This window comes from Macrobrachium nipponense, chromosome 19, assembly GCF_015104395.2.
Source record: "Macrobrachium nipponense isolate FS-2020 chromosome 19, ASM1510439v2, whole genome shotgun sequence".
Lineage (NCBI taxonomy): Eukaryota > Metazoa > Arthropoda > Malacostraca > Decapoda > Palaemonidae > Macrobrachium > Macrobrachium nipponense.
The window spans coordinates 19,533,265-19,548,653 of record NC_061088.1 but is presented as its reverse complement, the minus strand read 5'-3'; the positions used below and the strand labels follow the sequence as shown (position 1 = coordinate 19,548,653).

Here is a 15,389-nt window from a genome sequence, read left to right as displayed (position 1 = left end):
ACATACAAAAGTTTTTTTAAAAATTCGCGGAAAAATACTTTTAGGCCTACCAGCCGAAAACTCTTGAATCACGCGCCTTGGGGGATGCTGGGAGTTCACGGATCAAGGTGTTGTTTTGTTTACAATCGTTACGCAGGCGCGCAAGCGCGAATTTCTTTCTTGCCGCACTAAAAAGTATCTGTGACACATCTCGGAAATTATTTCGTCACTTTGACATAATTTTTGTACCATTTTAAATTAGCCGTTACATGGAGTATTATATATGAAAATGTGCGCATTTTTATGAAGAATACAACAAAAAAATACTCATGATTGTAGCTTTTATCAGTTTTGAGATATTTTCATATAAATAACGATAAGTGCCAAAATTTCAACATTCGCTCAACTTTGACTCTATCGAAATGGTCGAAAAACGCAATTGTAAGCTAAAACTCTAATATTTTAGTAATATTCAATCATTTAACTTAATTTTGCAACTAATTGGAAGTCTCTAGCACAATATTTCGATTTATGGTGAATTTATGAAAAAACTTTTTCCTTACGTCCGCGCGGTAACTCTTCCGAAAAAATCATACATGCGATTGTGGTAATGTTTGCACCATTTTAAATTAGCCGTTACATAAAGTTTCATATATGAAAATGTGCGCAATTTCATGCACAATACAACTAAAAACAACCCATGGTTGTAGCTTTTATCAGTTTTGAAATATTTTCATATTAAAAATGATAAGTGACAAATTTTCAACCTTTGGTCAACTTTGACTCTACCGAAATGGTTGAAAAACGCAATTGTAAGCTAAACCGCTTATATTCTAGTAATATTCAAGCATTTCCCTTCAGTTTGCATCAAATTGGAAGTCTCTAGCACAATATTTCGATTTATGGTGAATTTATGAAAAAAATAAAATTTTCTTTACGTCCGCGCGGTAACTCTTCCGAAAAAATCATACGTGCGATTGTGGTAAAGTTTGCACCATTTTGAATTAGCCGTTACATAAAGTTTTATATATGAAAATGTGCGCAATTCCATGTAAAATACAACAGAAAATAATTGAAGGTTGTAGCTTTTCTCATTTTTGAAATATTTGCATATAAATCACGATAAATAGAAAAAAAACCACGTTCGGCCAACTTTGACTCTACCGAAATGGTCGAAAAACGCAATTGTAAGCTAAAACTCTTACAGTCTAGTAATATTCAGTCATTTATCTTCATCTTGAAACAAATTCGAAGTCTCTAGCACAATATTTAGATTTATGGTGAATTTTTAAAAAAATCTTTCCTTCCCTCCGTGCGCGGATTCTCCGCCACAAATCTCCGAAATGCGTACGTTCCATTCTCGGAATATTTGCTCCGTTTCATATTAGGCATTTCATAGAGTTTTATATATGAAAATGTGCGCAATTTCATGTAGAATAAAACGAAAAATATTTGAAGGTTGTAGCTTTTCTCATTTCCGAAATAATTGCATATAAAAAAATATATATATATAATTCGACATTCGGTCAACTTTACCTAGTCAGATATGGTCGAAAACTGCATTTGTAAGCTAATATTCTTACTGTATAGTAATATTAAATCATTTGTCTTCATTTTGAAAGAAATTGGAAGTCTCTAGGACAATATTTAGATTTATGGTGAATTTTTGAAAAAAATATGTGTTTACTTCCGTGCGTTACGAATTCATGCATTATTTTGTGATAATATTTTCTCTGTGTTGCTTTTATCGTTTTACAATGTGTTATATACCAAAATGATTACAATTTAGTGTACATTACAACGAAAAAAGAAGTAACTCGTTACCTTTAACCGTTTTGCGCACAGCGCGATTTGAATACAATTATATATGAAATTTCGTTTTTGCGCTATCATATATCGCATTATTTATATATGATAATGATAATTCATTTCATTTCCGATGGTTGCATACTAAACTTCAGCTAATGACAAAAAAGGAGCCAAAAATGAACTCTTAATCTTGAAAACTAAGCGCGCTGTGATTTTTTGAAAAAAATATTTTTTCCTCTTCCGCGCTCACTCTGAAACACTTCCGGCACACGGGAGACATTTTTTTTTATACCGCTTCGGCGTTTAAGGGATATGTTGATGTGCCACAATGAATAATTTGCTTCTTATGCCTAATGCTGTAGACGCATCATAATCCCATTAAATGACAATGTATGGTAATTAACTTACCTCCAAGAACAGAGCATCATTCTTGAGCTTAAATGACACCTTATCATAACCAGTAGGCAGTTGATCTGCAGTTTGATTCAGTAAGGCTGCTAACTCCATCAGATCAATGGTCAAAACATTTTTCTCCAACTGGAATTATGATAAATTTATTTAAAACTTATCTAGTACATACTGAAAAACTATTAATGCATAGAAAAGAAAGTATACTCAACATAAAGACAATAAACAATGATATTAACATTACACTTACAATGTCTGTATAATAATCCCAAGTATCCTTATCTGCTACAGAGGAATTTGCAAGCTCCCATAGTTGTTCTTTTGCATCCCTTGACAATATTTCTACATCGGTATCAACACTGATTTGTAGCTTCAGCTGATCAATCTGTAAAGAAAAGGGAAGTTTTTCTTCTTATATGGTGCTGTACTCAACTTGTCTATACCGTATACACAATCTATAGGATATGGTTTCCTTTGCCATTATCATCTTTAAAAGTCATGCATTACATTTTACAGAGTACTAATTACTGAATTACTTCCACACACTAGATCCACTCAAATGAATTTGTTATACTCATAAGTTACACTTGTGTTTGCTTGATATTGCTTCCATACAAAAAGCCTTACTAGCCTTATATTTCCATAGTCAACTTTGTTTCTAAAATGAAGCAAAAACACAAATCCATCTGTATACTATACTGAAAATACAGGAAATGAGATATTTGATGCAACATGGCAGAGGTAAGTCTTTCAAACAAAATACAGCGTGTCCGCCTTTAATATCAGCAACCTGATTCACCTCTAACTCCAATACTCTAAAAATTTACCTGTTTCCTACTGCTATAGACCAAATGCCAAGGACCCATATCATTATTTCAAAGGCCCTTCAACAGTGTGAGTCCTTGAGAAAGTACCTAGTGCATACGCAAAAAACAATTTCTTAACAGACAATCCTGCTACCCACTCCTCACTTACCTTATTTAAATATCAGCCACTATCCTTTGCAAACCTATATATGCCACAAACATGAGCAACCCTGAAATGCGACCATACATACATGAATGGGCATCTCATCTATGATGAAGTGACAAGCAAGGTGTGCACTGCAGAGTAGCATTTTACATGAATGGGATGGTATACTACTTTCCCTTCCACTTGCACAACTGGCAGTACAATCAATTCTGCTTTAAAATATCATATCTGGAGTGTTCTCAGCCTAAAGTGGACATGGGCTATGCAGTCAGGGGCAAAACGTCCATGGGAAGGGTGCTTACAGGTAATGCAATCCCATGGAAAGGATGCTTACAGGTAATGCAACTAGTGATTGAAGGCCATGCAGCTATGTGAAGCACATACGTGACCAGAACAGTCATGACTAGAGAAGGCAGCCATGAGCATCAATTTGTTCTACTTGGAAGCATGGACAGATATTTTGCTTAGCAATGTTGATGTCACTCATAATTTCTTCTACACCATCCTCAAACTTACTAGATTCCACAACACCCAGGAATATTTGCTTTTTCAACTGAAGGTAGCCCAGTTCATTTATCACAAATCTTACAAGATACATTCTCCTAACTGGGGAGGTCCTACTCCATTGCTTGTTTTCATGTCGATTACTATAACATACTTGAGCAAAAATTAATTACAGTAAGGAAAAACCATAAAAATTTTGGTCAGTCCGCCTATCAGGTATATCATAAGTGTTCTTTTGGTACCTACAATGTGGTTTTCTCTTACACAATAATCTGACAAGCCCTTCTACTTGTATTAGTGGCAAATGCACTGTCACTCATATTCATGAAATATACAGTAATTAAACTTCACCTACTTTTTTGTCCAAGTTAAATTCCTTCTTGTAGTGAGGGAGTTCACCAAGCTTGCTGTCTATGTGGACAAGGCTTAACACAGAATACAGACTTTGGTTGGTGTGGCATTTACTGAAAAAAAATTAGTTTAATATTTAAAAATTAAAAAAATATATATTTTGCAGCAAAGGACAGGTAAGTAATCTTAATATCTAGACAAGAAAAAAAATTGCCAGAAATATTGTATGGCACTGTGTACTAGAAATTTAATTCAATAAACCCTTAAATTAGGTAAAATCTCATCACAGGTACTATATGGATTAACACATGTATTTTCAGCAGCTGTATAAAGACCTAACAAACATTCCAGTAACCATAAAGCATACACACACACAGCAAAATCTAAAACTCAAATGTTAAATTTCACCCTTAAACTTTCACATTAGGGTATTTTAGTACGCTTGACATCTAAAACTTCTTCACAACTCCACGATCTTAAAATGGATCATGAAATACTGTAATAAACATTCCTAAGATGATGCATTTACCCTAGCTAAGATAGGAATATTTAAGTAAAAGTGAGTTAAGAAAAACCAAATCACTACTAGTTTGTCTTCTCACATAGGCTTATTATACATAATGAAATAAGGGGGACTCTTATTACCATAAAGATGGGGCACATTCCCTCTCCTCTTTCACACATAAATGGTGCACTGGGCAAAACGAAGATCACTTGTATCAGAAAGAGGAGAAGGAATATTTTCTCCCCTTATAAGACTCCCTTGTTTAAGTCTTCAGTGGGCTAACCTTTATCATAAGCTTATTAATATAAGTACAAGGTAAAGCACAAAGGTTAACAAAATTATAACTGAAAGCAAATGTTCTTAATATCAAAACTCACCTTATTATTTCAGTTATACGTGGAGCCTGACCAGCAGGATAATAATCATTAAGGTTAAAACGTTCCTCTACAACTGAAAAAACTTCTGAGTTTGTGGGATCGCCCAGCGGGTCACAAACCAGAATGTCACTCACACTCCCAACAACAAACAATGCTGTTGTTGCAATCATGATCACCGCAGAGAAAAGGAATGTCAGTCCAACACCACTGTAAATAATGTAAATAACTCAGTAAACTTTTCAAGAACAGTATACAATCATGAATAATGCACACATGCTAACAGTTGAGTTAAAAACTGGCAGAGTAAATCTTGAGAAAATAATTCCAGAATGAGCATATATGAACATTAACTTGAAATATTACATTTTAGTTTCAAAGACTTTTAGAGTTCAACCTCTGTTCACACTGAGCAACAAAAGCTACTGCAATCTAATGTGTGACTGCATGAATGGACATAAGGTGTAAAGGGCGAAAGTTCATACACCAAGACCAATAAGATTAGGCCTCAAGTCCATACACTAGGGCTAAGATAACCATTCAGTACAATAATGAAAGTTTAAGAAATAAACTGATATGGATGGTTTGAAATTTTGCAGTGTTCCAATTATACAGTAGTAATATATGTTTGACAAGGACGCAAGTACAGTGAACCCCACCCCCCCAGTATTCGTACATTTCTCCCTGGAACATATACCCCTATTATTTGTGGTATTTTCCTATGAGAAATATCCACAAATTCCTGGTTTTTTTATAAATGTCATCATAAAATGTCTTTTTGTGATAAAACTATTAAAAATACCAGGTACAAACATTCTTATGGGTTTTTCTTGAGTGTTAACTAACAAAATAGGCAGAGTTAAGCATTTTTACAGAGGTTTCAACTATTCGCATATTCTAGCTATTTGCACGTGAGGGGGGGGGGGGGGTTGTTTGGTACCCATCCCCTCCAAATACAGGGGGAACACTGTATCAGTATTTACTCCATTGATGTGTTTACAAAACAACAGAGCTAAACTACACAATACAACAACTCACTAAAATATAATTCTGTAATTACAAAGCATATACAAAATTCCTATACACTAACCACATGAGCCAGGAAGCACCAGTTGCCTTGTGGCAGGATGAAGCTTCATCAGGTCGTCGACCACAACAGCCGAACACAACACCCAGGGTAAAGCACAGTGTAATCACTAGGAGCAATACACATAATTGCATAAAGCCCCAGTACCTGCAAAATTTTAATTAAAAAGTTTTTATATCTGAGATTCATTAACAAAAAATAAAGACATCAATAAATATTTACCATTAACATATAAGAAACAGTAAACTTTATTAGTACTGATATGTATAAGGATAAAATTCAATAAAAACAAAGCAAGAGTTTAGTGCCTCTAAAAGAAATGTGTGCATTACCTGTACATGGAATATTCATTAATACCATCCTGTATAGACCTTATTACAGTATACACAAGCTTAAGATTACTATTGGATGGAGTACCATCATCCATGGGTTGCTGTACATCCACTGGTTGGAGCCAGCGGTGGATTTTTTCTGCTGTATCCTCCAGCTGATCACCTGTAAAGATGTCATTAAAGTAAGTCATCTGTTCAAGGTTTTTTTTTATATACCAAAAATTGTTAATTCCAATATTGTTAGCAATACCTGAGTGAAGAAGGCTAATACATCAAAGAGCACAAAATAATACTAAGGCTGAGTTTCAAGCTGAGAGAAATTTACACAGAAAACCAATGTGAGACCTCTTATATCTTACCTGCATCCTCAATTTTTGACTTGATTTCAGGTATAGAGCGTTGTACTTTATTCTGAATTTCCGTTGCAATTGAATCAAAAGCACGTTTCCCTCTCTTGACAACAATTTCTATATCGTTTTCAATTAGTGCAGTAACTTCGTCTAGTTTTGACTCTACATTTGGAAGCTGGAATAAAAATCAAAATACAAAACAATGCTTATATGGAATGCTGAAAGAGATGATTACATTTCATTATCCATGCTATTCTCAAGCATTATAAAATCATGTACAGTACTTCAAAATGATTCCCTTCTTAAATAACCTATTTTTCAAGCTATATATAATTTAAGATCTGCTCCAAATCTAATTAGCTCCAAATACCCAAACCTTGTGTAATAAAAAGCAATATTATTGTCTTTAATATATCAAAACTAAATAATGTTCTTAATCCTTAATACTAATAATATCAATTAATAACACTTAACAAGCCATGATGTGACACCTGAAGTACACCTTGATGATCAGAAGATCCCAAATATCAATTAAACAAATGCAAATAATCATTTTATAACTAAATCTTTAAAACAACATTATTATGCCATGTATGATTATGTAATATTACCATTAGCAACACCACTGATATGTTGTATGTTAGGATTTTCAGCATTTCCCAAACCATTTTATAGAAATATTATGACACAGCTTAGGCAAATTAAATTCAATACTTGATATTTTGTGGTAAAAGTTCCCTTTACTTGAAGTTAGCACTCAGAAAATATATTTATCTTAATTATTAAAAGTACTACATAAATTACATTTGGTTAAACAGTATTTTGGCTTTTAGTACGTCATATAGGAGAATAATTTAGTGTATGCCAAATATAAAAAATGAATATATAACCTCCTCAAATCATTTTTGGTTCATTTACATGATTTCCAGAGTTCACATGAGCATTCACCTGCCAAGTGGCAGAGAAAATCCTCCACTGAATTCAAACTATTGGTGAGGTACCATTAGTAGCTACTGAGAGAGAAAAATAGGGCAAAGAGGAAGGAGCTACAACCTTGCTATCATCATTGTAAATGTTATTACACCACCTTTCCCTTGAATGGAGTCAGGTGCTTATAATCTTATCTTCAGGATGGATATCAAGCACTAACTTGATGTAAACATGCATTCATATTATCAAGGGATAGCCTTTTAAAAAACCTGCTCACTTAAATCAATACAATCTTGAATAATGCTCTGAGCAAGGAAAAATTAGAGCTTGTAATAAAAAAAAATATCCATCAATGGGGTAATGATCTTCCCTCTATTGCCAAAGTTGGAGAGATATCGAATTTGTAGCAATCCTATTCATGATAATTGAAATCTTCTCTAAACTTATGGCCTTTCTTGGTAGAAGAAATATAGCAGCAAAATCCTCGCACTGATTTACTCAGAACTGCAACATTTTTCCTTTAACAAGATCTGAGAACTCAATGCACCTGAACAACAGAATTACTGCTATTCTCAGATCCTATTTCTTATGATAACTACGTAGAACTAAAGATCTCACAAAGGAATCTTTAAAAGCGCCCCACCAATAGTTTAAATTTTGTGAATGGACTGATTTCTGTACCTTTACTAGCTAAAGGTAAAATAAAAAATGTCTCAAATCTGAATTTTTTTAGAAGCATCAGAAAAGCTAAAGGCAGCAACTGCATTATAATAAAACTTACAATAATGAATATAAATGCTAGAAGGAAATAGTTGTCTTGTGTACATGTGAATGACAAGATATAGTACTCAAGCATGGGTACGGGTGGATTTTCACCAAATATCTCAAATATGACTTGAGAATCTTCAGGACAGTAAATATATAGGTGGCAAAAACAGTAATAAACGTACGTTAACATTTTACCCTCTGACTCTGTACTGACTTGTGTATAATCTTCAAGATGCACTTTGGTATGCTCTGGAAATTTTCAGAGTCAACTTTCCTTCAGAATAAAAAAACCTAAATAAAGAGCCTCTAATAAAATATAACTAAAAGCAACAAACACATACACACACACACCAAAAATGCATTCTTCTAAAACCAGAAAACATAAGAGTAACATAGCAATATTTGCTGATGCTGGCCATAAAATACTACTGCTGGCCAAGGTTGATTCTTGTACATAAAAATATAAATTTTTTTGATGTGATAACAAATTCACATCCCCTTATCAATTCACTACTGTTCATAAATAAAATTAGCAAAAAATAACTCTCCATGACACCTAGTGGTCCAGAAAACTGGGGACTGCAATTTCACATTCTTCCATTTTCCCATTCCTAACAGACTAGAAATGAATTGTACTGACACTTGCAGTGTCCTGCAAGCTGCTACAATTATTATTCAATATTAAATTCTAGATGGAGAATGCTACTCTCAACATAGCACCATCCACATCTTTAAAAAATATCTCATTAATAGATCTCCGACTCCTTCAACAATAACTAATGGCTTCGTAGGAGGAGGAGTACGTATACTTTTATGTAAGATTCTTCATCTGAATTAAAAATAAACATAAAAACCAAAACCCACACTTCATTATAAGCCTTATGGAATCTTTTTGATTAATGGTTTCTATTTTGAAATGACTGAACAGAGATTAGATGTTATGACAGCAAAACTGACCCCAAAATTGTATTCTTTATGGAAAAAACACAGAAGAGTCAGCTTACCAAAGGTTCTATTTTTCCATTAGAGTCACAGCAAAACCTAAATATATTGATCATCACTTCAAGAGACTCAACCTAACATCTTGTTTGGTTGCAAACAGTTTTTAAAAAAGGTACTGAAAGTGAGATATCTAAATCTGAGGTAAGTTGCTAGCATTTTCACAGTTTATTTGCAAAAGAAAGGTAGGGGCGTCACTCAATGTAGAAAAAGGAACAAGTACTTGTGCACGTCTATCAAAATGTGTTTAAAGCACAGTTTCTTGAACCAATTTTTTTGTATTTTTCATTGTATTGAGCATGAATTTTCCATCAAGCTGGCATATGTTACTCTGCTGTAAACATGGCAAAAGAATACAAATATAATGGTATGTTTGTGAATTTCATGATTTTAAGTAATAAAATCTTAGGATAAATTTCCAAAACATTCCTATCGAGAGGATTGTAATAGTATATATTATATATCTTCTCATAAAATACTATATCTTTGAGAAGCGGAGTCAAAGAACATCACAGAAACTAGACTACCCTACAAAAAAAAATCAGTAACTTGTGAAACAGCTACTAAGACATAAATTATTTGATTAGTTACATTTGTTAGATCTCTGGGCCACACACAGTAACCACATCATAACAAAGTTTAATATTTAAACAAATATATTCCTATAAACACTTAGAAATAAAAGTCTGTTTTGTACAAAAAATCTTTTAAAAACTGTTATTGTAAGCTCAGGTGTTAGTGCAAGAATAATAAAGCTCATCAAAGATAATGACAAAATTACTTACAGGTTATGATGAAAATTATGAATAAATTTTCCTATAAAAAGAAAAAAAAATTATCTACTTAGGAATAACCTAAAAAATTTTGTTTTGAAGAAAAATATATTTCTGGATCGATATTCAATACGTAAATGGAAATATAACTTAAAAAAAAAACCATATTCATGAAAATGGGTATCAAGGCCCTACAACAAGGAGGGAAAGGAAACCAACTGCTGTTTCAACCTTCAAATGAAAGAAACAATTACAACAAAATAGGTGTAGATAATCAAAAACTCTTCAAACTGGAGGAAAAAAGAATCACATACTACTGTGTATCCCAAAGGGAAAGGGAGTAATATTGTACAACCATCTTGGAAAAGCGTTGTACTAAATACTCATATACCTTTCATCATTGTGAATTTGTTAGCCTTATTCAAAAATGGTACAATTGTTAATGAAAACTAAAAATTTGTCATAACTGACTGTAACCTTGTACGTATACAGGCAATCTTCCATCTACATACTGCAATGGAAATAAAACAGGTATGCTTTAGCTAAAGTAATGCCCTCATTGTGGATACTTCGGTTTCCAACAAAACTCCAAATAATCTTGGTTTGGCAGATTTAGCCTTAAAATTGAGCACTGTACTATGACAGATTTTGATTTTAAGGTTTGCTCATAAAACTGTTCAAAAAGCCATTGGGGAAAACTATTCTATGAATGTCACAGATCATACCTTGACCCATTAAATTTCCTCCTTACATTGACAGTAGCTTGGCATGGTGAAAATGTGAGGTGGTAAAAATGAACTGAACCCAGTTTTGCTATTAATAGTAGCTCTTCCCTTGCCTATATATTCTAAGCCTAATTAGCAATAATGTTTAACAACTGTACACCATATTTTCAAGAATTACAAAATAAGTCTTGACTGCGAATAAAATTACTATAAAAATAATACCCAAGACATAGTGTCTGCTATTAATCACTACCATGACAGCATTCAAACACACCAACACCACTTCTCTGAACCAGTTTCAGCCTTTGTGTTGTCTATTGTTATAATCATCTTTATTATAAATGTTTGAAATAAAGGGCAAGTGTACAGTGTAACAGAAGAGACTTAATGGTAGTAGGACTAACAATTGTCCCATACAATACAATGCGTAAATGGGTAATCAAATGCCTAAAAGACCCTTTATCATATGGATATCATAGATTAAAATAATGCTCCTAACAAAGAACCTCTGCCACAGGGTTAATGCAGACAGACCCTAAATTTGTGTAAGATTCAAGCAGTCACTCAAGGGTTGATGTCTTGTTTAGTACCCTAATAAAATACCTTCATTTCTAAACAGAAATGATTGGCACAAATCTTAATAGGGAGGATGTGCATTTATGTTCTGGCACAACACTTAGCCTAGATTAGGGTACTCTTTCCTCTTCTTTACCCTAACAGTCTTTCACACAGCGTTTTAATACATTTTCATCTTCTGTCCTCTATTATTATTATTAATTATTATTATTATTATTATTATTATTATTATTATTATTATTATTATTATTATTATTACCCTGAAATATTTTCACAAGACCACTGATCTTGCTTCCTTTAATGTACAAAACAGACTCAAAAACTAATTCATATAATCTATACTAATATTTTCCAGTTACCAAAAACTAAATTTCTGGCCCAGAGAACTAAACAGAGATTGGCAAATAAGCATATTTACATAGGAGGGGATTCCCATCATAGTCTTGAGGAATGTCTAAACTACTTGTATCTGTATTCGTATACATTACAAAATAATAAAGAACTTCAAGAAAACTGCTATATTCTACTTTGTGGACAGGCTGTCCTTGAGAAAAAATAACTTAAAAAATGACACTGTAAACAGTGAAGATTCCTTAATAACAGAAGATGCAGACCATCATAGGAAAGCTTTCTCAACTACTCTACAGCCCAACATGCAGAGTCTTAACATATAACGTCACTTTCATGCAAGTTTCTGTCATGCAGTTCATATTAATATACGTATACATTTCCCCAAGCTAGTCAAATTTCAAAATTTTCCTCATGCAATTTCAATCGAGATGTAAACTGTCTCTTTCAATCTAATTCTCATAAAAAGAGAAGCATGTCTCAAAGCTTTTTTCATTAAATCTATTCAATCTTGTGGATTATACATCATGCTGTCCAAGTTACCTGAGGCAAAACATCGGTCTCCAGATACTGTGAGGAAGGAACCACACGTGTTAGTGCCATTACCTGAATCACCCATTTAAGTGTGCCAGCAATCTTCCTCACTGGTTTGAACCTGCTACAGTTACCATCATTTCTTCTAGGAGAAGCACTAACAGGAATGTTAAATCATCTTGGAATTGTAAAGAACTAAAGTTTAAGAACAATCAGCTAAATCTATGAACTATCATACTTCATTAGAAAGCTTTGCTGGCACAGTCTCTTAAAAGCCTTGTCCCATATCTTAATTCTGCTTACATGACGGTACATAAAAAATACTTGATTAGTTTTCTGTGCTACACCACCTAACATTATCAATAGGAATTATCAGACTGGCATCTAACTAGGGACTATGTTTCTTTGGGTCAGGGGGTGCCTTAAGCGTCTTTAGTTGAAAGCATCTCAAGTGAACTTATAATAGAACAAAAAATATTTTGGGTTGAATGTAAATGCATGATGCATTTACCTGCTCCACATAATTCTGATGTCCCAAAACCTCTCTGTTTACTATGGAATACAGCAGTACATATATATATTACATACAATTTAATAATTAGCAATGTCAGTAAAGAGACTTAACTTATGAATGAAAATTAGCTAGGGTTATAAAGAACAGTGAATACCCCCAATTAAACATCTAAAATATCTAAAGTAATGGCAAAGCCAATTAGATCATGGAAAAACAGCTAATCCTTAATGTCTTAAGGATAAAAGTAAGAGCAATTTGATTATTAGCACATATGAGTACTACTCTAAAATTATGTTTTTTCACATCAGACATAGAATAGTTTAAAACTTCATTTTTTCTGCGTGTGATTCCAAATTCACTTGATGCTCGTGTAATGCAACACTGACCATATAATATAAACAATAATCCATCCATGCCTTTATAGAAGACTCAGATTCCTAATTGATTAATACTGGTCTAGGACTATACTAGATGAGCTTTTCTTGCAATTAGGTTCATATCACAAACATAGTTCTCATATATTTTAATTCATGTTAATCATCTCTCACACTCTTTTGTTAATGGTGTTAATTACATGAAAGACTGCCATCATTATTAGTCTCAATATCCAATCCAAGTCAATTGTTGATACTTCTGAAACAAGCTCTTCACTACAGAACTAAACAGCATGTTAAACCATCTTTCCATGACATAATAATCAAAGTCCCACGTCTGCCAAGCCATGCTAACTACATACCCGATCAAAGTCATTGTTGATGGTTAGCTTATCTGCATATTTGGTAATGAGCTCTTGGCAGTCCGGCAGAGATTCGCAAGATTCTTGCAGTTCGCGTAGTCGACGAGCAACATCCCCCAAGCCTGGAATGTATTCAGTCTTTATATGAGACTCTTGAAATAAAATGCAATAATAATGAGCCCCCTTCTTTCCTCTGTAAGATGATAATGTACAGTATTCACCTACGCAGACCATCCACAAAAAAGATATCATACCAAACCACCAAAGACCCTTATCTTGTTTTATACATAGTACTGTACATTTTACATAAGAAGAAATAGAATTAACCTAAATTCTTCCCATTTGCCCATGAACAAAATATGTATATTGTAGAAGTGCAGTATTACCAAGACCATATGACTAACAGCAGCAACTTCTCTTGCATCAATGTTCTCAGGGTAAAACATACATGGTCTTTTTACATTTTGTTACTAAAATGCTTTCTCTCAAATTATATTGCAATAATTTTGCTATGGCAATTCTTTTGCTGTGCTAACATCTCTGAATCAGTTTCGAATATGCAATACTGCATAAAAGCACTGGTTAAATGGGTGAATACCCGACACTCATATTGTACACTAGTAGTATATAAATGAAAGTTAAATAATTAAATTTTCATAATTTATTCAACATGGTCTTTTTACATTTTTTTACTAAAATGCTTTCTCTCAAATTATATTGTAATAATTTTGCTATGGCAACTCTTTTGCTGTGCTAACATTTCTGAACCAGTTTCGAATATGCAATACTGCATAAAAGCACTGGTTAAATGGGTGAATACCCGACATTCATATTGTACACTAGTAGTATATAAATGAAAGTTAAATAATTAAATTTTCATAGTTCATTCAACATTTCCGGTTTTGTGCGCTAGACAAAGACGATTTATGGCGCCATAACAGGCCAAATTTAGTTATCGGCGCCATAAGGTGCTGATAATAGAGTGATGGTGCCATAACATACCTAACAGAGACCCCATTAACCGGATATTGGCGCCATTAACCGAAACTCGGCACCATAAGCGCCATAAATCACCTAGTTTCGGTTAATGGCGGTTTTCGGTTATCAGCACCCCACCGAGAACGGAACCCCCGCCAATAACCGGGGACTGGCTGTATATATATAAACTGTATGTGTACATATAGTATACATAAAAATAAAACATCAATAAAATATGACTTTGGCCCTTATCCTAATTCTTGCTGAGTGGGGTATTTTCTAAATATCCATCTCCTTATATCTTTTTTCCCACCATTATCCCTACATTAAGGGGTTGGTTGCCTGATGCGAGTTCTCCACTCCTTCCTTACAACATCACGCTTGGTTTATTGTTTGGCAAAGGGGTTTTTACGACTGCATGCCCTTGCTGCCATCAACCACAGTTTTTGGCGGTGGGCCTAGACTTTTACTAAAAATAAGACTGCAAGGCAGCAACTGTCCTAACTGTCCTTTTAGTCGCCTTTTACGACACGCAGGGCCTATAGGGTCATCCATTTCCTTATATATCCTGCCAGGTATCCTACTTACTTATACAGCAGAATACCCATTAACTACAGTATCCAACTAAAATAAAAATAAATAAATAAAGTCCGAGTATAAAAAAAGTGGGAGAAAAAAGGTGATTATGATATATATAACACATTTTTAAAAGGGAAATTAGTAAGCTGGCAGATATACTGCACAGCTTAGTATGGTAACAGGGTGTCTTATTAACTTTAAGTTTTATTTATTTTGGGAAAAACCAGTTGATAAGAAATGGCCCCTAGTGCATTCCCA

The 15,389-nt window shown here is 33.7% G+C and overlaps 1 protein-coding gene across 13 annotated transcripts in view; it reads right to left on the bottom strand.

Annotated features, from left to right (window-relative positions):
• LOC135214579 (prominin-1-like) overlaps positions 1-15,389 on the bottom strand; it is a 440,766-nt gene that overhangs the window by 30,807 nt on the left and 394,570 nt on the right. For 12 of the 13 annotated variants that reach the window (XM_064248931.1, XM_064248986.1, XM_064248992.1 and 9 more), the window contains 9 exons: positions 13,575-13,696; positions 12,334-12,360; positions 6,681-6,846; positions 6,322-6,484; positions 5,993-6,136; positions 4,906-5,112; positions 4,028-4,136; positions 2,447-2,581; positions 2,197-2,325 (listed from right to left, as the gene is read on the bottom strand). In XM_064248931.1, coding sequence (XP_064105001.1) covers positions 2,197-2,325; positions 2,447-2,581; positions 4,028-4,136; positions 4,906-5,112; positions 5,993-6,136; positions 6,322-6,484; positions 6,681-6,846; positions 12,334-12,360; positions 13,575-13,696 — 1,202 coding nt within the window. The remainder of the gene's footprint in view (positions 1-2,196; positions 2,326-2,446; positions 2,582-4,027; positions 4,137-4,905; positions 5,113-5,992; positions 6,137-6,321; positions 6,485-6,680; positions 6,847-12,333; positions 12,361-13,574; positions 13,697-15,389) is intronic. The other variant, XM_064248947.1, reaches the window with a different exon arrangement.